The following is a 21,401-nucleotide window of genomic DNA, read 5'->3' on the forward strand; positions in this document are numbered from 1 at the left end:
GAAACAGATTCAATATGTGTAATGACCCAGCCACTCCCAGTCTCTATTCAAACCCAAGTTAATGGTATCTAGTTTGCATATTAATTGAAGCTCAGCAGTTTCTCCTTGGAGTCTGTTTTTGAAGCTTTTCTGTTGCAAAATTGCCACCCTGAAATCTTTTACTGAGTGGCCAGAGAGGTTGAAGTGTTCTCCTACCGGTTTTTGAATGTTATGATTCCTGATGTCAGATTTGTGTCCATTTATTCTTTTGCATAGAAACTGTCCGGTTTGGCCAATGTACATGGCAGAGGGTTATTGCTGGCACATGGCATATATCACATTGGTAGATGTGCAGGTGAACGAGCCCCTAATGGCGTGGCTAATGTGATTAGGTCCTACGATGGTGTCACTTGAATAAATATGTGGACAGAGTCTCAAAAGAAAATACACATTTTATTTGAACTTATTTACTCCATGCATCATCTTTATATACTTTTCTTGTACATTGGTTTCTAAAGTTTGGTGCTGTCCAGTTCTGAGATTTCAATATGTTAAGAAAGTCACTATTGCAGCATGAGAAGTGGGTTATTTCAAGAGTTTATTTCCTTTATTATGTGACAAGAATATTTGCTGGGATGAGGTTTGAGAGTTATTTTCCAACAACGAATAAATTATTCTGGAGTTGAACCTATAAAAGTTCATGCACAGCACACCTTAAAATTACAGAAAAAATACTGGTTGATTTTGAGTATTTTATACCTTTTTATAATCAGCAAACATCTTACTGGACAAAATTAATTGTTACACACAAAAAAGTGCATATTACAAACAAATTTTAACATTATCTTTGAAATCGAAAAGTGCATTTACATAGGCCAAGGTTTAGGTTTTCATAAACTGAAAGGATATTACCTTCGCTGGCAGTAAAACAGCTTGTACTATATATTGCAGGCCTACAATATACTTATTTAGAAATGAGTTTGATTTTTGTTTTTATTTTAAATTCAATAATAGGTAAATAAACAAGGTATTACTGTCAACATGATTATGGTATATATTTACAAAAATGTCTAGCATATTTGCTTTTCATAATTGTCAATCTTAGCTAGCACAAAGCAAGCTAGATGTAATTAATCTAAAATAGGCCTGCATGAACAGCCAAAAAACACCTGTATTTTACTAAAATTAACTAGTACAACAGTAATTTTCCTAAAGCTCAAAAAAGGAACACCATGAAACCTTATTCCAAGGATGTGTGTACAAAGCAAGCAGCACTATTCCAGTGCTTGACTGAGAAGTGCTTTCTCCAGCATTCCCTGGACTTTGACAGCGATCCAGAATTATACAGTAACGATGTATGCACAGATCCCTTATACTATTGGCTGGATTTTCTGGAACAGTATATGTAAGTTTTCGTTAATTACATATTCACAGTTTGGAAAGAAATGGAAGTCCTTCACACATGTAGGCTTTTAATCTTATCCACTCATTAAATCTCTGCAAAACTGTTTTTTCTTGTGTTAGGATTCTGGCAGCTTTTTTAATTTTTTCTTCATTTCGTTCTAAATACCGTATTCCATCTGTCCGCAACTGATAGAGTTTTTCCTTACGATTTTCATCCAGAGGTATGTCTTCATTCATTAGAGGATTAAATCTGAAATAGGTGTCTGGAGGTAACAGGCCATCCAGCATAGTATGGACTTCTGGTTTAAAACAAAGATAGTAAAATGTTAAATCATAATGAAGTTTCTGACAAATCAAGAGAGAAGCAGTCCTACAAATTCTGCTTGCTTTTGCAGGCTAATTAACGTCACAGCAACTCGACCCTTACCAATCACCTCCTTCAATATCTCCTCCCCTCCACATTTCTTAGCCATAGTAGCTCCCATATCACCAAATTGCTTAGTTAAGCTTCTCTTCCTTCCCTACTTCCACACAAGGTGAACAACTCAGCTACCTCTCCACTTCACCATTTTACACTGATGGGAGGCAAAGTAAAAGTAATAAGAGACCAAATCCAGCTTGCCTTACTGAGTAGTCTCACATTGTTGATCTACTCATGCATGGAACTAAGCAGCAGGAGAACTATAAAGACATGTGGGTACTTTTTACATCAACATGTATCAGTTCACTCTGAGCCAATAAGTTTCCAATAAGTGTTGATAAGGACAAAACATTATTCCAGACATTCACATTTCTGCAGCTTATAAAATGGAGAAAGGTATGACCATCTAATTATGTAATTCTACTGTGCTCCCATGCCTAGGTGAGATTTTGTTCTCAGATGTGTGTGAATGGCTCCCATCGACACCAAAGAAAGACACACTGATTGACAGACAGAACTTGGTCCTTAGAGTGAAGAGGGTGTTTTAAAAAATGTCACAAGTTTCAGAAGACAAATCAACATTCTGAATCAACTGCTTTAATATTTCTCTGTGAAAAGTTGAAACTATATACATAGAAAGTGTCCCCTATTTCCTTTACTCCTGAAATGATTTGCAGGATTGTTCTTCTTCTGAAAACCAAGTTAAAACAAACAAACAAAATAAACAGTGCTTGACTACAGTAATTCTCAGCCAAATTCTTATTGTGATTTCTAAGGTTTGTAACCTTTCTTGATGTAGTTTTGTATTCCTAATACAGCATCAGTATTATGGCTACACTGCTCTGATGTGATGTATTCATCAATTAAAGACAGCTTAGTAATAGCATACTCAAGGTGCAGACTCAGAGAGATAATTTAAATGCATATTTCACTAGCTCTATAATCACCCAGTACAATAACAAATAAAAATAAAAAGCCAATATCAGAGGTAATAAAGAGAGGGAAAATGATAAATTTAAAATATAGCAAGAAAACTGGAAATATTTACAATGTATGGTGAAAACAGATTACTGAAAAAACATTATTCTTTAAATCTCCATTTTCCTGCTTTGGTCTAAATTGACTTTTCATCTAAACTAAACCTGAAATCCAACTGCATATGCAGGCAAAGAGATTAACAATCAAATCCCAATTTGAAAAAAGGTCATGAAACGTTCCCTGGACTAAAAGTGGACAAGATACATTTAAATTTTCTTTATTGCATATATTTTCATGGTATTATATTTTTTTGACGTACTGTATTTCTAATGATAACAAGTGACACCCTGAGAACCATAAATAGTTAAATCAATTAGAAACAAGATGACAAATCATTTAGACACTAACCTTCTGTGTCAGTTGCGCTGCTGATAACATTTGTAAGTTTGGTTTTCAAACTTGTGTACGTGATGCTGTTCTTCCTCTCACTTTCATATCGACCAGTGCCCAACGATATTACACACTGCAGTGGGACATCTGGCCAAAGGCATTTGCACTCATGGACTGCTAAAGCAGTGGGATTATTCAGAAGCAGACCTCCATCCTGCAAATTAATATTATATTAAATTGCTTGCATTTCCATTATGATTTAACACTGCACAGCTGAAATATGACAAATTAATGAAACAGAACACACGGTAACTTGGTGAGTATTGTGATTGGTCTCCTTGGTCTCCATGAGGGTCACGTGGCTTGGCTTCCAGGACCTGAATAGGCCAGGTGAGACAGGATTGATTTGTATCTCTGTTAGGACCATGTGTCTGAAACCTTGCTTCTATGATCAGCTCCTGCGTTTGAAGTCTTTGTGTGGTTAATCCCTCCCTCTTTTTGAGGGGATGGATTCAAGCAGTGAGATTAAGTACAGAAGTCAGTTGCTAAGCGAACTCCTAAACAACCATACAGGAAGGGCAAATGGCCGTTTTGAAGGGAATGTAAGAGGCTCTCTAGGTTCAGTTCTAAATGCAATAATGCGATGGCAAGGAGGAGGTAGTGACCTGCAAGGGCTATGCCGTACTTGCTTTCCTGTCAGAAGCCAAAAGGGACTTCCTCTATGTGAAGAAATTGGAGATACTGTGTAATAATTCACAAATACTGTACATTGATCTATTATCGGGATGTTTACTGTATGAATTTAGTGGTTTAGCTTAATAGAGTTCTGTAATGAAAACAAGCAGGAAACGAGAGAATGGCTCAAGTTAAACTACTTCTCAGCAAACAGTTGAGGGTTGTTAAGAGACAATGCCAGGAAACAACTGGGGAGCATAAAAGATCAAAGGATTAGCAGTTTAAAAAAAGGGACTATCTTAAGAGAGGGGGGCGGGGGGGTTGTTTGGGGAAACCAGGGTGAGAAAGAGCCCCTACTGTGGTGTCTGAAGAAGCTGGGCTTGGTAGGTTACCAGCCCCTTAGGGTAAGACAGACATCTGTAGATGGTTTCAAAATCCCTTTCTCTAAATGCTTTTCCCCTACTGTTAAAATAAGCAATACTTAGGTTTTAATAAGGTCATTTGATCATAACAGATGCTATATATTATTGGTCACAGACTTTCTATTGGGAGAACTGCAAGTGCTAAATGCAGTCAGACTTGCTGGGTAAACATGGTTTATACACAGGGAACCATAGCCCAGGACACAGTCTAAGAGCGGGAGAATACTGGAATTCCATCCCAGGATAGGTAAAGGCCCGAGCCCTGACACACAAAGGATTATATTCAGAGAAACCAGGAAGGGGACAAAGGTGCAGCTAGCTTTTAAACTGTGACACTCTGTATGAAGTGCAAGTTGGCGGCTGAGCTGGAAGACAAGATTTGCGGTTGGGAAGAACAAATACTGATTCTGCAGAGCATCATTAAAGCTGATGAGCACTTGGAGAGCCAGATTCAGGAAGCATCACCATCCCAGATTCAAGGAAAGAAAAGGAAGTGCTAACAAAGGAATGAGAGAGAGCAGAAACCAGGGAGAGGGAGAGGCACTCTATGTCAAAAATGGCTGTCTGAGTCACTGACAACTCTGAAACAAAATTATCCTGAATGCTTATGGATCATTGTCCTAATGGATAACACTCAAGATGACTGGGGCCTGCTACAGACCACCAAAAATCACACTAGAGAACAGGACTCCTTAAGCACATATCTTTAACATGCCCAGTATTCTGTCTTCCAACAGTGGCCAATGCCATGTACTCCAGAGGGAATGAACAGAACAGGTAATCATCAAGTGATCCATTCCCTGTTCCCCATTCCAAACTTCTGGCAAACAGAGGCTAGGGAAACCATCCCTGCCCATCCTGGCAAATAGCCATTGATGGATCTATCCTCCATGAATTAATCTTGTTCTTTTCTGAACTCTGTTATAGTCTTGGCCTTCACAATATCCTCTGGCAAAGCGTTCATAGAATCATAGAATATCAGGGTTGGAAGGGACCCCAGAAGGTCATCTAGTCCAACCCCCTGCTCGAAGCAGGACCAATTCCCAGTTAAATCATCCCAGCCAGGGCTTTGTCAAGCCTGACCTTAAAAACCTCTAAGGAAGGAGATTCTACCACCTCCCTAGGTAACGCATTCCAGTGTTTCACCACCCTCCTAGTGAAAAAGTTTTTCCTAATATCCAATCTAAACCTCCCCCACTGCAACTTGAGACCATTACTCCTCGTTCTGTCATCTGCTACCATTGAGAACAGTCTAGAGCCATCCTCTTTGGAACCCCCTTTCAGGTACTTGAAAGCAGCTATCAAATCCCCCCTCATTCTTCTCTTCTGCAGACTAAACAATCCCAGTTCCCTCAGCTTCTCCTCATAAGTCATGTGTTCTAGACCCCTAATCATTTTTGTTGCCCTTCACTGGACTCTTTCCAATTTATCCACATCCTTCTTGTAGTGTGGGGCCCAAAACTGGACACAGTACTCCAGATGAGGTCTCACCAATGTCGAATAGAGGGGGACGATCACATCCCTCGATCTGCTCGCTATGCCCCTACTTATACATCCCAAAATGCCATTGGCTTTCTTGGCAATAAGGGCACACTGCTGACTCATATCCAGCTTCTCATCCACTGTCACCCCTAGGTCCTTTTCCGCAGAACTGCTGCCTAGCCATTCGGTCCCTAGTCTGTAGCTGTGCATTGGGTTCTTCCGTCCTAAGTGCAGGAGCCTGCACTTATCCTTATTGAACCTCATCAGATTTCTTTTGGCCCAATCCTCCAATTTGTCTAGGTCCCTCTGTATCCTATCCCTGCCCTCCAGCGTATCTACCACTCCTCCCAGTTTAGTATCATCCGCAAATTTGCTGAGAGTGCAATCTACACCATCCTCCAGATCATTTATGAAGATATTGAACAAAACCGGCCCCAGGACCGACCCCTGGGGCACTCCACTTGACACCGGCTGCCAACTAGACATGGAGCCATTGATCACTACCCGTTGAGCCCGTCAATCTAGCCAACTTTCTACCCACCTTATAGTGCATTCATCCAGCCCGTACTTCTTTAACTTGCTGACAAGAATACTGTGGGAGACCGTGTCAAAAGCTTTGCTAAGGTCAAGAAACAATACTTCCTTTTGTTTGTTTAAACCCGCTGCCTATTGATTTCATTTGGTGACTCCCTAGTTCTTGTGCTTTGAGAAGGAGTAAATAACACTTCCTCATTTACTTTCTCCACACCAGTCATGATTTTATAGATCCCAATCATATCCTCCCTTAGGCGTCTCTTTTCCAAGCTGAAAAGTCGAAGTCTTATTAATCTCTCCTCATATAAAAGCCGTTTTATACCCCTAATGATTTTTGTTTCCCTTTTCTGAACCTTTTCAATTCCAATATATTTTTTGAGATGGGGCGACCACATCTGCATGCAGTATTCACTATGTGGGCATACCATGTGAGTTTTTTAAACTGTTACTCTCACCTATGATTTTATCTCTGTGTAATATTGTTTGATCTTGCAGCTTTGGTAAGTTGTAATGTTGTATAATTGCACAATTTTATTGGCTATACTGTGAAATGTATGATATTTGGTAACATACAAATTAAGTTGTTTAGCTTTTTGTATTGTTTGTTTCTTTATAAAAATCAGTCATAAAAATATATTTTTTCTATAGGACACCTAGTCATGTCCTGACACTGAATACCAGACTTTATTTCCAATTTCTGATTTTTTTAAAAGGTGTAATGAAAAATTTGATAAAACCACAATACCAACCGCCACGAAGTAAATTAGACCCTGTCAAGGTTCCTCCCCCACTCTGAACTCTAGGGTACAGATGTGGGGACCTGCATGAAAAACCTCCTAAGCTTATCTTTACCAGCTTAGGTCAAAACTTCCCCAAGGTACAAAATATTCCACCCGTTGTCCTTGGACTGGCCGCTACCACCACCAAACTAATACTGGTTACTGGGGAAGAGCTGTTTGGACGCGTCTTCCCCCCCAAAATACTTCCCAAAACCTTGCACCCCACTTCCTGGACAAGGTTTGGTAAAAAGCCTCACCAATTTGCCTAGGTGACTACAGACCCAGACCCTTGGATCTTAAGAACAATGAACAATCCTCCCAACACTTGCACCCCCCCTTTCCTGGGAAATGTTGGATAAAAAGCCTCACCAATTTGCATAGGTGACCACAGACCCAAACCCTTGGATCTGAGAACAATGAAAAAGCATTCAGTTTTCTTACAAGAAGACTTTTAATAAAAATAGAAGTAAATAGAAATGAAGAAATCCCCCCTGTAAAATCAGGATGGTAGATATCTTACAGGGTAATTAGATTCAAAAACATAGAGAACCCCTCTAGGCAAAACCTTAAGTTACAAAAAAGATACACAGACAGAAATAGTTATTCTATTCAGCACAATTCTTTTCTCAGCCATTTAAAGAAATCATAATCTAACACATACCTAGCTAGATTACTTACTAAAAGTTCTAAGACTCCATTCCTGGTCTATGCCTGGCCAAGACCCAGCATACAGACAGACACAGACCCTTTTTTTCTCTCCCTCCTCCCAGCTTTTGAAAGTATCTTGTCTCCTCATTGGTCATTTTGGTCAGGTGCCAGCGAGGTTACCTTTAGCTTCTTAACCCTTTACAGGTGAGAGGAGCTTTCCCCTGGCCAGGAGGGATTTCAAAGGGGTTTACCCTTCCCTTTATATTTATGACAGACCCCCTCTCTTTCTCTTCCTCCCTGCATTCTGTGTAATAGCCAAAAGGAACGTGTCTCCCCACGTGTAGCATTTAGTTACTCTACACATTGAATTTTTATTATAATCATATCAAGGACATTCGGCTATCACAGAGTTAATTTGCAATCACAGTTCTAATGGAAGTATAAAAATTGATAATGTACAGTACAGGATTTTGTAATGTAATTACCTAGTCAGCAGTAACTGAATTTTAATAGCCATTATACAATTCTACTTTTCCTTAGCCACTTCCAAACCCCACTGAAGGAAAAGAGTTTTTTCATTTAATTCAATGGCTTTTGGATCAGGTTCTCTGTTCAAAAAAACATGTAAGCACATGCTTAATCTACCCCTATTCAGGACCGTCACTTAGGGCATGTCTACACACCCCTGCAGTTCACACCCCTGCGGTTCAGACTTATGTGAACAGAAGTACACAAAAAAATGCTGCCCTGCAAGTCCCCCATGTGACCACTGCAGGCGTGAACTAAAAGGTTCCTACTTTGCTTTAACATAACCCTGTTCGAAGATTACATTATTATTTTAAGTATGTACTTAAATTCCATTAATTCTAATGGGATTTAAGCATGTACTTAAGTGCCTGTCCTGAGTTGGGATGCTTTCCTATTTCAGCACCCACACCACTTTCTAATAAGTGGACATCAAATAATGTTAAATATCAACAGAGTTACTTATTACAGTTACAGGAAAATCAGAACAATTCACTGTGATCATTATTATGATGAACACCAAAGGATGTAATAAAGATTTACCACATATTATGCATTGCTGCTGTGGCTTCCAATATTATTCTGTTCAAGTCTCTAACCCTTAACCATTGCATTTTAAATAGGGATCATGATAGGTCTTCCCAGTTTTGTTTGTTAAAGAAAAGACGAATGTTAAAAGCTGTGTAGCTTTGGAAGAAGTGTAAGTGAAAGAGAGGAAATTTGAAGGAGAACAAAGTGATATGGGAAGTAAAAGAGAAAGGGGAGCTGTATGGAGAACTGCAGAAGCAAAAGGGGCATTTTCCTTTTTATTTAAATAACAGAAATACCAAATTATGCTAAATCAAAATTGGAAAAATGAATTACAAGACTATTAAACATATAATGTCACTACAGTCTATTAATACAGCTTGTAGTTCTAGTTACAAAGCTATGAATATGTATTATGGCACTATAACTACTAGATGCATTTATAGACTGTAGTGATCTATAATTTATTATAAATAGAGAAAAATATGATGGCTGATGTCTTATGACCATTATATTTTATGCATTCAGAGAAGAGGATTAACTCACTTGGGAACTACCAAAGTCCTGCCTGTAAAAATACTATAATAAAATATATGTACTGCACAAAATGTCTGAAGCCATTCTAGTCCTCAAAAAGCAGACAAGATATAGACACCTTTCACTTTCAGGTGCCCCAAAGGGTTGTTCTTCAAGTGCTAATATGACTACACATATAACCAATGCAAATTTTGCTGCAACCACAGTGGTGTTTTTCTTAACAGGATTGTTTGTGTTAATATGTATATTTCAGTGAAGTAATTAAATTTTATGTTAAAAACATTTAAGTAACAATCCAAAAATGCAAGGCCTTTTCCAGATAGCGGTCACATAAAAGCCTTGCTACAAGTTCATACAATTTCAAATGTTTCAGTATTTAAAAAAAAAAAAGGGAACTACATATTTTCTGGAACCAAAATGTGTTCTACTAACTGTAAAATGACCTTTAAAAGTTTACCAAGACTAGTGAGTCACTAAGCACTGGGAAAACTACTTCACTGGAGCTGATGTCACAATATCCTTTACAAAGCAATTAGCCCTTACAATAACCTTGACACATACTCAAACAGATTTTTCATCTTTCAATCCAACCAAAAGAATTGGACATAAAATCCAAAATGCTGAAAAGGACTTCCTACATGGGGAAAACATCACAAAAATAAAAATACCGTGAAAGTTTGAAGTAGCCCAGTCAAAACAGAAAACATAATCAAGTTCAACAAGCAGCAGTTGAATAAATTCCTTGGAAATGTACCGTTTAAAATTTCACCTTCAGGCTTCTTTTGGGTGGGGGTATGGTTTTTAATATTTCTGCATTTATGACATATTTAAAAGTTCCAAACAACATCATTTTCACTGGCTATGTAAAACTGAGTTACCTCTGGAGAAAACAGACCAATTTGCCACTAATTTTGATACTTATTTTTTAACCAAACAGTTCTTTTCTTATAGCAAGTACGTATCAGTTATTGTACATTTATTTTGCCCTTGAAGCTTAGAGAGATGTTATAGCTGAAAGACAGACACTCATCTTGGAATAACACCTTTTACTCTGGTGTGAATGTTGGAATTATATCACTGCTAAGATGCACACCAATGGTTTAAAACTCCAGTAACTCTCCTGTTGGAGGGCAGATTATTTTAATAAAAGTGGACCTCCTAGTTCTGAAAGCTGAATTTTGATACGAGGCAAGTAGTCTTTTTTTCTTGTGATTGTGGCTCCATTTGTGTCTGGCCCAATTAACCATTACGCAAAGTAAGTTAATAGCTCAGTCAAATTGTGACCTGTTTAAGGGCCTGATTCTGCTTCCACTAACATGAACTGGCCTATATCGGGGCAGGACCAGATACTCTGGCTTTGTCTACACTACAGACCTTACAGCGGCACAGCTGTACCACCGCAACTGCTCTGCTGTAACGTCTCCTGTGTAGCCGCTCTATGCCAGCAGGAGAGAGCTCTCCCGCTGGAATAATTAAACCACCCCAATGAGTGGCGGTAGCTATGTCAGCAGGACAGCATCTCCATACCGGCGCTTTTGTCGGTCGGGTGTGGTTTTTTTTTTTCACATTCCTGGCCAACAAAAGTTTTACCGACAAAAGTGCTATTGTAGACAAAGCCCCAGTCACCAGATGAATAGAGTGAAAACAGATACCAGAGGAGGGTAGCTTACAATCTCTTCTTACTGCAGAGATGCAGTCCAGTAATGCATGTGTGTCAACATTACACCGCTATTATCCTACAATCTTTCTCCAATGTGCTGCTATGATGAGCTATGGGACCTTTTCCCCAACTCAAGAATGTGCCCAAGTGCTTTCCTAAAGCCACTCACAATTGGATTTCACTTCCCCCTTGTTCAAAACAGCCCAAATCTGCTTTCCTTCTGGGTGTGGTGAAAGCCCACCATTCTGAGTAGGCATTGCGCAAGACTAAGGAAATGGAGCTTTTTTTTGGAATCTGAGGAGAAATTTTATCTCTGCATATTAGTGGTTGTATGTATGAGGTTTAGCTGGTGTTTGAGTTGATTTTAGTGGATAAGGACTGCACTTTTAATGGATGACAGAGCTGTCTAGGGCCTGGGATTGGTTTTATTATTGTAGCTTAAATCCTAACAAAATCATATCCAAAAACATTTAAATAATGTAAATATAGATTAAAGTTACAGTACAATATAAGAAAAACATATCAGCTCTTAACACTGGTCCATCAAATCACAAGAATAACCAAAGATGCATTCATACTCTAGCCTAGTTTGGAATAATAAATAATTTAGAGTGGATTCACTTTCAACAGAAACCTTTTTTTTTTTTTTTTAAACTACAGCTGCAATGGATAAATAAATGTTGTGAAAACAGGATTATTGGCTTGATGAGGTTTTTTTTTTTTTTTTTTTTATTAAGCTTTCATTTGGATCTACAAAAGCTCTTTGAACTGTTGCTGGACTGGTTAGTACATTTTGCTCAAATGCAGCTGAAACGAACAGTCTTGTTTTGGTACACCGTATCCTCACTTATTGTTAATCTGTGTTCTATACAAAAAAAATCCCAGCCCAAAAATCGAAGTATAGTGTTGCCCGTGAAGAAGTTAATTATTCATAGGACCTTAATCTAAAACGTCAATATTTCTATTTTGCCTGCTTATTTTCTTAATCTTAGAATAGAGTGTGTTAACTGAATCACATCTACTCATTCTAGTGAATTTCATTTAAGTTTCATTACAGTTCTGATTTTCACACACACACCCATCCCCCATGTGCTGTAGAGAAGAATATGCGACTTGTCACCAAAAACTGAATGGAATTATAACCATCTGTAAAGTAGGCAAATCCATTAAAGCAATAATGCTGAAGTGCACTGCATGCTTGGATATTACTAGGTCTGGCCATGTTGCCATGACCAAGGCCAAAGGAGTGTGCAGTGTACACAACCACTGGAATGTTCCCAGCACAGCATACACCTGAAGTATCTCACAGGGATAATAGACCTGTGCAAAGAGTTTTAAAAGTGTGTGTGTGTGTGTGTACAAACACACCCCTTCCCTCCCCACCCACTGTCCCGCCCCTAAAAACTTATATTACAAAGCTCCTGCAATGAGAACACACAGAGTAAAGATTTTATAAAATACTGATTTAAAGGGGAAGCCAATTTCAGCTGCATACAAATGAAGTTAGAAATTGTTCACTGCTTCCAATTCATATTTTTAAAGTTGAAGGCATGAGTGAGATATGGACTGAGGTTCAAGAGAAGTGCTTCCCAAATATGGGTCCTTGCAGCTCTAAAGGGAGTTTTACGAAGAAAGATTCTCTACAAAATTTAGCTCAGTACATGGTTCTCTTCCATTTCCCAAAAGAAGTGTTAAAATTAGAGCAGAAAGAAAGATTCCAAATGACCTCTTATATATTTGAGATATTAAAGATGAAATCATTGAAGTCAATAAGAGTTTTCCCCTGACTTCAATGAGGCCAGGATTTCAACATAAATTTTAAAATCTCTCCTATAGTGAAGAAAGGTAGGGCATGAAACAGGCGCTGATATCAAAAGCAGGATGTAATGCCACCTTATCTGAAAATGCATACTTTTAAAATACTAGTTATTATATAACAGGGTAAGATTTAAAACAGCCTAAATTATTGTTTATTAAAAATAATGGGAGTTACAATACTTGAAGAGGAAAAAATTGACAGGGAAGTTCTATAAACAATCTTTTATTTTATTTGTGTCTAATCAAAGTAATTGGCAAGGTAATCATGACTATCAACAAGGTCGCGCATCCTATGTGGTACATGAGACTTATTCCTACTAGCTGTTTATTTTAATATAAATTCAATTATTTTATGTTGCCCCTGATTTTAAATTCTGTGAATTTTTGTACCGACAATTAATAAATCAGTTACAGAAGTGGGGGGGGTGGCGGAGGCAGAGAAACTGGAAGTTAATCGCTGAATACAGACAGTTGAGGGTGAGTCATGGGAAGTTTTGGAGATCTTTAAGCAAGTATGGATGTTGGTAGTGGGGAGAGCAATGTATCTCCTCCTTCCCTTCCCCTTTTTGTTTTTGGAAAGGGTAGGGGACAATTTCCTGGTGCAAGTGCTGGAGGAACCAACTAGGGGCAGAGCTCTTCTTGACCTGCTGCTCACAAACCAGGAAGAATTAGCAGGGGAAGCTAAAGTGGATGGGAACCTGGGAGGCAGTGACCATGAGATGGTCGAGTTCAGGATCCTGACACAGGGAAGAAAGGAGAGCAGCAAAATACGGACCCTGGACTTCAGAAAAGCAGACTTTGACTCCCTCAGGGAACTGGTGGGCAGGATCCCCTGGGAGAATAACATGAGGGAGAAAGGAGTCCAGGAGAGCTGGCTGTCTTTGACCATGGGATGGTGTTCTTTGACCACGGGATGGTGTTCCATGAAGGAGGAGTGCTCTTTGACCATGGGATGGTGTTCCATGAAGGAGGAGTGCTGGGCAGAGACGGGCTCCATCTTACGAAGAGAGGGAAGAGCATCTTTGCCAGCAGGCTGGCTAACCTAGTGAGGAGGGCTTTAAACTAGGTTCACCGGGGGAAGGAGACCAAAGCCCTGAGGTAAGTGGGAAAGCGGGATACCGGGAGGAAGCACAGGCAGGAATGTCTGTGAGGGGAGGGCTCCTGCCTCATACTGAGAATGAGGGGCGATCAGCAGGTTATCTCAAGTGCTTATATACGAATGCACAAAGCCTTGGAAACAAGCAGGGAGAACTGGAGGTCCTGGTGATGTCAAGGAACTATGACGTGATTGGAATAACAGAGACTTGGTGGGATAACTCACATGACTGGAGTACTGTCATGGATGGTTATAAACTGTTCAGGAAGGACAGGCAGGGCAGAAAAGGTGGGAGAATAGCACTGTATGTAAGGGAGCAGTATGACTGCTCAGAGCTCCGGTACGAAACTGTAGAAAAACCTGAGTGTCTCTGGATTAAGTTTAGAAGTGTGTGCAACAAGAGTGATGTAGTGGTGGGAGTCTGCTATAGACCACCGGACCAGGGGGATGAGGTAGATGAGGCTTTCTTCCGGCAGCTCACGGAAGCTACTAGATCGCATGCCCTGATTCTCATGGGTGACTAATTTTCCTGATATCTGCTGGGAGAGCAATACAGCAGTGCATAGACAATCCAGGAAGTTTTTGGAAAGCTTAGGGGACAATTTCCTGGCGCAAGGGCTAGAGGAGCCAACTGGGGGGGGCGCTTTTCTTGACCTGCTGCTCACAAACCGGGTAGGATTAGTGGGGGAAGCAAAAGTGGATGGGAATCTGGGAGGCAGTGACCATGAGTTGGTTGAGTTCAGGATCCTGACGCAGGGAAGAAAGGTAAGCAGCAGGATACGGACCCTGGACTTCAGGAAAGCAGACTTCGACTCCCTCAGGGAACTGATGGCCAGGATCCCCTGGGGGACTAACATGAAGGGGAAAGGAGTCCAGGAGAGCTGGCTGTATTTCAAGGAGTCCCTGTTGAGGTTACAGGGACAAACAATCCCGATGAGTCGAAAGAATAGTAAATATGGCAGGCGACCAGCTTGGCTTAATGGTGAAATCCTAGCGGATCTTAAACATAAAAAAGAAGCTTACAAGAAGTGGAAGGTTGGACATATGACCAGGGAAGAGTATAAAAATATTGCTCGGGCATGTAGGAATGATATCAGGAGGGCCAAATCGCACCTGGAGCTGCAGCTAGCAAGAGATGTCAAGAGTAACAAGAAGGGTTTCTTCAGGTATGTTGGCAACAAGAAGAAAGCCAAGGAAAGTGTGGGCCCCTTACCGAATGAGGGAGGCAACCTAGTGACAGAGGATGTGGAAAAAGCTAATGTACTCAATGCTTTTTTTGCCTCTGTCTTCACTAACAAGGTCAGCTCCCAGACTGCTGCGCTGGGCATCACAAAATGGGGAAGAGATGGCCAGCCCTCTGTGGAGATAGAGGTGGTTAGGGACTATTTAGAAAAGCTGGACGTGCACAAGTCCATGGGGCCGGACGAGTTGCATCCGAGAGTGCTGAAGGAATTGGCGGCTGTGATTGCAGAGCCATTGGCCATTATCTCTGAAAACTCGTGGCGAATGGGGGAAGTCCCGGATGACTGGAAAAAGGCTAATGTAGTGCCAATCTTTAAAAAAGGGAAGAAGGAGGATCCTGGGAACTACAGGCCAGTCAGCCTCACCTCAGTCCCTGGAAAAATCATGGAGCAGGTCCTCAAAGAATCAATCCTGAAGCACTTGCATGAGAGGAAAGTGATCAGGAACAGCCAGCATGGATTCACCATGGGAAGGTCATGCCTGACTAATCTAATCGCCTTCTATGATGAGATAACTGGCTCTGTGGATGAGGGGAAAGCAGTGGACGTGTTGTTCCTTGACTTTAGCAAAGCTTTTGACACGGTCTCCCACAGTATTCTTGCCAGCAAGTTAATGAAGTATGGGCTGGATGAATGGACTATAAGGTGGATAGAAAGTTGGCTAGATTGTCAGGCTCAACGGGTAGCGATCAATGGCTCCATGTCTAGTTGGCAGCCGGTAAGTGCCCCAAGGGTCGGTCCTCGGGCCGGTTTTGTTCAATATCTTCATAAATGATCTGGAGGATAGTGTGGATTACACCCTCAGCAAGTTTGCAGATGACACTAAACTGGGAGGAGAGGTAGATACGCTGGAGGGTAGAGATAGGATACAGAGGGACCTAGACAAATTAGAAGATTGGGCCAAAAGAAATCTGATGACGTTCAACAAGGACAAGTGCAGAGTCCTGCACTTAGGACGGAAGAATCCCACGCACTGCTACAGATTAGGGACCAAATGGCTAGGCAGCAGTTCTGCAGAAAAGGACCTAGGGGTTACACTGGACGAGAAGCTGGATATGAGTCAACAGTGTGCCCTTGTTGCCAAGGCGGCCAATGGAATTTTGGGATGTATATGTACGGGCACTGCCAGCAGATCGAGGGATGTGATCGTTCCCCTCTATTCGACATTGGCGAGGCCCCATCTGGAGTACTGTGTCCAGTTTTGGACCCCACACTACAAGAAGGATGTGGAAAAATTGGAAAACGTCCAGTGGAAGGCAGCAAAAATGATTAGGGGTCTGGAACACATGACTTATGAGGAGAGGCTGAGGGAACTGGGATTGTTTAGTCTGCAGAAGAGAAGAACGAGGGGGGATTTGATAGCTGCTTTCAACTACCTGAAAGGAGGTTCCAAAGAGGATGGCTCTAGACTGTTCTCAGTGGTAGCTGATGACAGAACAAGGAGTAATGGTCTCAAGTTGCAGTGGGGGAGGTTTAGGTTGGATATTAGGAAAAACTTTTTCACTAGGAGGGTGGTGAAACACTGGAATGTGTTACCTAGGGAGGTGGTGGAATCTCCTTCCTTTGAGATTTTTAAGGTCAGGCTTGACAAAGCCCTGGCTGGGATGATTTAGTTGGGGATTGGTCCTGCTTTGAGCAGGGGGTTGGACTAGATGACCTCCTGAGGTCCCTTCCAACCCTGATATTTTATGATTCTATGATTTTTGGGCCAGGGCAGAGGAAACAAATGGGGGGCAGGGGAGGAGGTTTGGTTTATTTCTCCCCCCTTGAACTAGTTACCTGACTGCATCCTGTTCCCAATCTGCTACTAATTTAAACAAAGACAAAAACATAATAGATTGCTGTGTCTGTTAAAATGAACACTGTTGAAACTGTAAATGTTGACAGTTAATGTCATCATTTGGCTTCAGAGTTAACATCCTACTGACATTAGTGAGGTACGTTCAGACTTACCACAGCTATTGTTTTAGGCCTTCTGCAGACTCAGGAAGACATTACCATATCCATTTACATTTGTTTCACATTGTGAGACTGTTCTTTGTTATATACTTTAAAAAAATGAAATCCTAGATTGTGGAGTACTGTTGTGTAGCACTTAATTATCTGCTATGATCTTCATTGTATACAGGGCACTAGCTATAGACAATGCAGTTACAATGAAGGATTTCCAAATGTCATTGTATAATAAACATTTATATCAAATGAAATGATCTTTCAGATTCTAAATACTTGTTTCCTCACTTCATATTGGTGAAGACTGGAAACTGTAAAATGTTTTCATTGAAACAAAATATTTTTAAATAGTCAATACATAAGTCCTGAATGACTGACTTAAATATTGCATAAAGTGGATCACTTCATGGGATCATGATGAGCTTTTCATATTTGTCTGAGACTCTACAAGATACTGCAAAAATAATTCCTTATTCAATTGTATTTATAAAACACATTGAGATTATCACAATCTTCTTTACAACATACGAATCCTTGGTTGGCATTTGAGAGTATCTATTTTTATTGTCAATTTGAGTTGGGTTTGTGCTAATATTAATTTAGTTTCTTTCTTCCATTTGCTGAGCATGTTCCATATTTGTTACTATTTTAAATGTTTTTTTCCATAGTTGTAAGCATTCTTAGCTTCTAAAAGTCAGGCATTACTATAATAGACACAAGCCAAAATATAGGCTAATCATTCAGTTTGGCTCACGTCCTTTCAGTGCTATGGAATATCCAACAGACTAAAATTAAAGAAAATGCAGAAGTACTAAAACAATGTCAGGTAAAAATGCCAAAGTTCTACATTGGCAAGGAGTTGACAAGTAAATAGATAAACTTGACCAATCCCTGGGTGCAGGGATTATATTTGTGGGCCAAAATCTGAAGGTTTGCTCTTGACTTCCTGCCTTTATTTTAAAAAGCAATTATGTCAAGTTTGTCGGTTTGATTTAAAGACCCAGTTTCCACTGTATCTGCCTTTTTGAAGCCTTTATCAATCACCTTTCTGAAGCATTTAATCTATTTGAATATTGGAGGTGTAACTGTTATCACCATTCCCAGCATGCTTCTGCAGCAAAGAAGAACAATGACAGGCCAAGGGTAGTATATCTGTATGTGAAGAGACTTACCCAAGCTATTCATGTTTGACTCTCGCTTGAAGAGATGGACCAATACAAGTTCATGATTGTGTGAAATCAAGTAATGGAATGAGGCTATGAAACACCTTGGTAGGTACAATAAATTATACAGTGGAGTGGCCATCACTGAAAAGAATGTGGGAACTATAGTGTACAAGAGCCTACCAGCTGTGGTGACAAGTTGCATTTTCTAACCTACAGATTAATAATGATGAGGTTTTGGAGAACTAGCTTGTTTTTCATCTACATGTATAATCAGTCGCACTTAAACCATGATGAACTTTTGAATGCTCCTAGGTGTAACAATTAGTGAATGCAAGGCATCAACAAGAAGTATAGAATGTATCACAAGAAGCATGTAGCCTTTAACATGCATTCTGACATCTCTACCTTTAAGGTCAAATATTCATTCCTCTCTCTATGTTTTCAAAATAGTGATTTACACTTATAACACACATTTCATGGACCCACTGTGCATATATGCATTCTACTGTCTCAAAGCCTCCCCCAACTTTCAGCTTATCCTAAGGAAAGATCAAGAAACAATGCAAACAAATCTATTCTTGCTTTACCAGACTGAAAATGTTTTCATCAAGATTAAATTATATCCCAAACAAAATGACCAATTTAAGGTGCAACTCTCCAAGCTCATGAGCACCTCGTGTGGGGAACTGAGCCTTCTCAACTCCTGGAGAAGAGAGGTGAGAAGAGAATCAACTCCTCTCAGAAAGTACAGAACACATTCCAGTATAAAGCCTCATTTATTTATTTATAAGGAATAGGGTGTACATCATGGAAGCATATATAATCAGTTAGTTTAGATTTAAAGTGAACACTTGTTTAAAAGATGTAGTTTTAGAAGCTGAACTTTAGTGTCAGCCTAAATCACATGTCATAATATAAATGGAATGGTCATTACCCATAGGGATTGGTACGTTGGAATCCATGATGAATCCAGATGTTCTTGTCAACTGCTGGAAATAGCCCACCTTGACTATCACTACAAAAAGCTCCCCCTCCTGCTGATAATAGCTCACCTTAAGTGATCACTCTCTTTACAGTGTGTAGGGTAACACCCATTGTTTCATGTTCTCTGTGTATATAAATCTCCCCACTGTATTTTCCACCGAATGCATCCGATGAAGTGAGCTGTAGCTCACAAAAGCTTATGCTCAAATAAATTTGTTAGTCTCTAAGGTGCCACAAGTACTCCTTTTCTTTTTATGATGAAAAGGGTGACTACAATGTATTGCCACTCTTCAAATAACTATTCGGTTAACAAGCATCCATATAAAGTTTGTGCAAATGTCCAAGGTTCTATTAGACTACTGGGCGAGTGGCCAGAGCTGACAAGTGGCTCATTCCCTTTATTCTCCCTGGTTCTTATGTTGTCTTGACCTACATTTTGACATCTCTTCCCTTTGTTTACATTCACAACAGCTGCAAGTCCCCCTCTTCACTTAACCAAACAGAGTCATCCCTGCCCTTTGCTGTTTCTCCATTCTTACAATGCTCTATCCTGTCATGCTGTTGCAGTCAGTGAGATAGCAAATAAGTCACACTTCCTAACATTATGATTTTTGCAACAACTCTCCAGATATAAGTCCGCTTTGCTGCCAGAACACTGAACATAAAGTCATACAGCAAGGAAAGAGGATGTAAATGAGTGATGAAAAGATTTTCCAACAGGTGTTCAGTTAACATCCCTTGCTCAACAGCAAATCAACTAGTGTCATACTGGACAATATAAAATTTTTCACACAGTGACAAATTTTACCAAAGCCTTTTATAAAAGTAATTCAGTACTATCTTTTAATTTTTATGCAATTTAGTAATATATTCATAGATCTAGTGTTATTTAGCGTGATATGGAAATTCAACAACAAACATTACAATATAAGATTTTTTTTCCTTGAAGTTTTGAATGTCTGCTCTTGGTTAGAATAGTAATTTCAAGGCTGGGGGAAAGATAAGAATTTTACTTCTAAAGCACTAGAACTCACAGTTACAACTTGATACTGCCAAAGGAACTGATATGTGCCAATTATAATGCAAAAGCAAATACGATGCAATAAACAGGGTGTGGGAAATCAAATGGATGAGATTCTAAATGCAGCCATTTGCAGTTTTGCCCTATTTATTCTTTTGGAAGGAGATGGTCAAGTTTTTAAAAGTTGGTTATAACACTCCCCCAAATTTACAGTATACACATAAATGTACAAGCTTTTACATAAAGTGAGAGAGAAAATACACACAATTCAACATACATGGAACCTGAAAGATACTGAGTCTCACTGAAGACCAGCACACAAGGGGTAATTGAAGGAATTTCTGGTTGATTTGTACATGTCAAATTAACATATTTGAAATTGATGGGGTTTGCATGCACTCTGTCTTCCTCAGGACCAGGCCTTTGGAGCAGTGGTTCTCAAATTTCTTAAGCCCATTTCGCCCCCTTCCCAAAAATTCACACCTTCTCTCCACATTACAAAACAGATTAACTAATAGTTGTGGAACATTCCTCTCTTTAGTTTTACTGATGGAGATTTGAGGGGGCTCAGGCTCTTGCAGAGCTTTAAAAAAAAAGACAAAAAACCCCAACAGATTTTTGTAACGGCAAAGTAGCCTAGAAAATGATTTCTTGTGACCAGCCTGCAAGATACCGACTAATTTGCAGCAGTAAGAAAAGGTAATTTTTGTGAAGTTAAAAACCAAACAAAACCAAAATAATGAAAACCAACATTCGCCCCGCACTCCAACCCCCGTCCCCCAGAAAACTGAAACCAGCCAACTACCATTGGTTTCAAAGGTAAAGAATTAAAATTATGATATGGAAGTCAACTGTGGCAGGGATGTATAAGTACTATAAAGGAGGCAGACACAGACTTCTAAAGTCATAGGGAAATCTCACACATGCTAGAAACCATAAGCAGTGGAACAGGGATGGGGTGAGAAGGCTAGTGTCCCCACAATGGAAATACTGGAGGGCAGCAGCTGATGCATGTCCCCCTCCCCGCCAGTGTTTTCCACCACCACAATATCTCACAGAGGAGAGACTGGAGCAGCCACCACAGTGCATGAGGATTGGGCTGGCTACTAGGAACGGATCTCCGCTCTCTGCCTTCTAGCCACCACTAGTCCCAGCAGAGG

General features: G+C 40.0%; 1 protein-coding gene across 2 annotated transcripts in view; it reads right to left on the reverse strand.

Annotated features, from left to right (window-relative positions):
* Positions 1 to 411: 411 nt before the first annotated feature.
* The window catches only part of PNPLA8 (patatin like domain 8, phospholipase A2), a 68,183-nt gene continuing 47,193 nt past the window's right edge, over positions 412 to 21,401 (reverse strand). For both annotated transcript variants that reach the window (XM_077834074.1, XM_077834067.1), the window contains 2 exons: positions 3,191 to 3,386; positions 412 to 1,682 (listed from right to left, as the gene is read on the reverse strand). In XM_077834074.1, coding sequence (XP_077690200.1) covers positions 1,408 to 1,682; positions 3,191 to 3,386 — 471 coding nt within the window. In that variant the 3' untranslated portion in view covers positions 412 to 1,407. The remainder of the gene's footprint in view (positions 1,683 to 3,190; positions 3,387 to 21,401) is intronic.

This window comes from Eretmochelys imbricata, chromosome 1, assembly GCF_965152235.1.
Source record: "Eretmochelys imbricata isolate rEreImb1 chromosome 1, rEreImb1.hap1, whole genome shotgun sequence".
Classification (NCBI taxonomy): domain Eukaryota; kingdom Metazoa; phylum Chordata; order Testudines; family Cheloniidae; genus Eretmochelys; species Eretmochelys imbricata.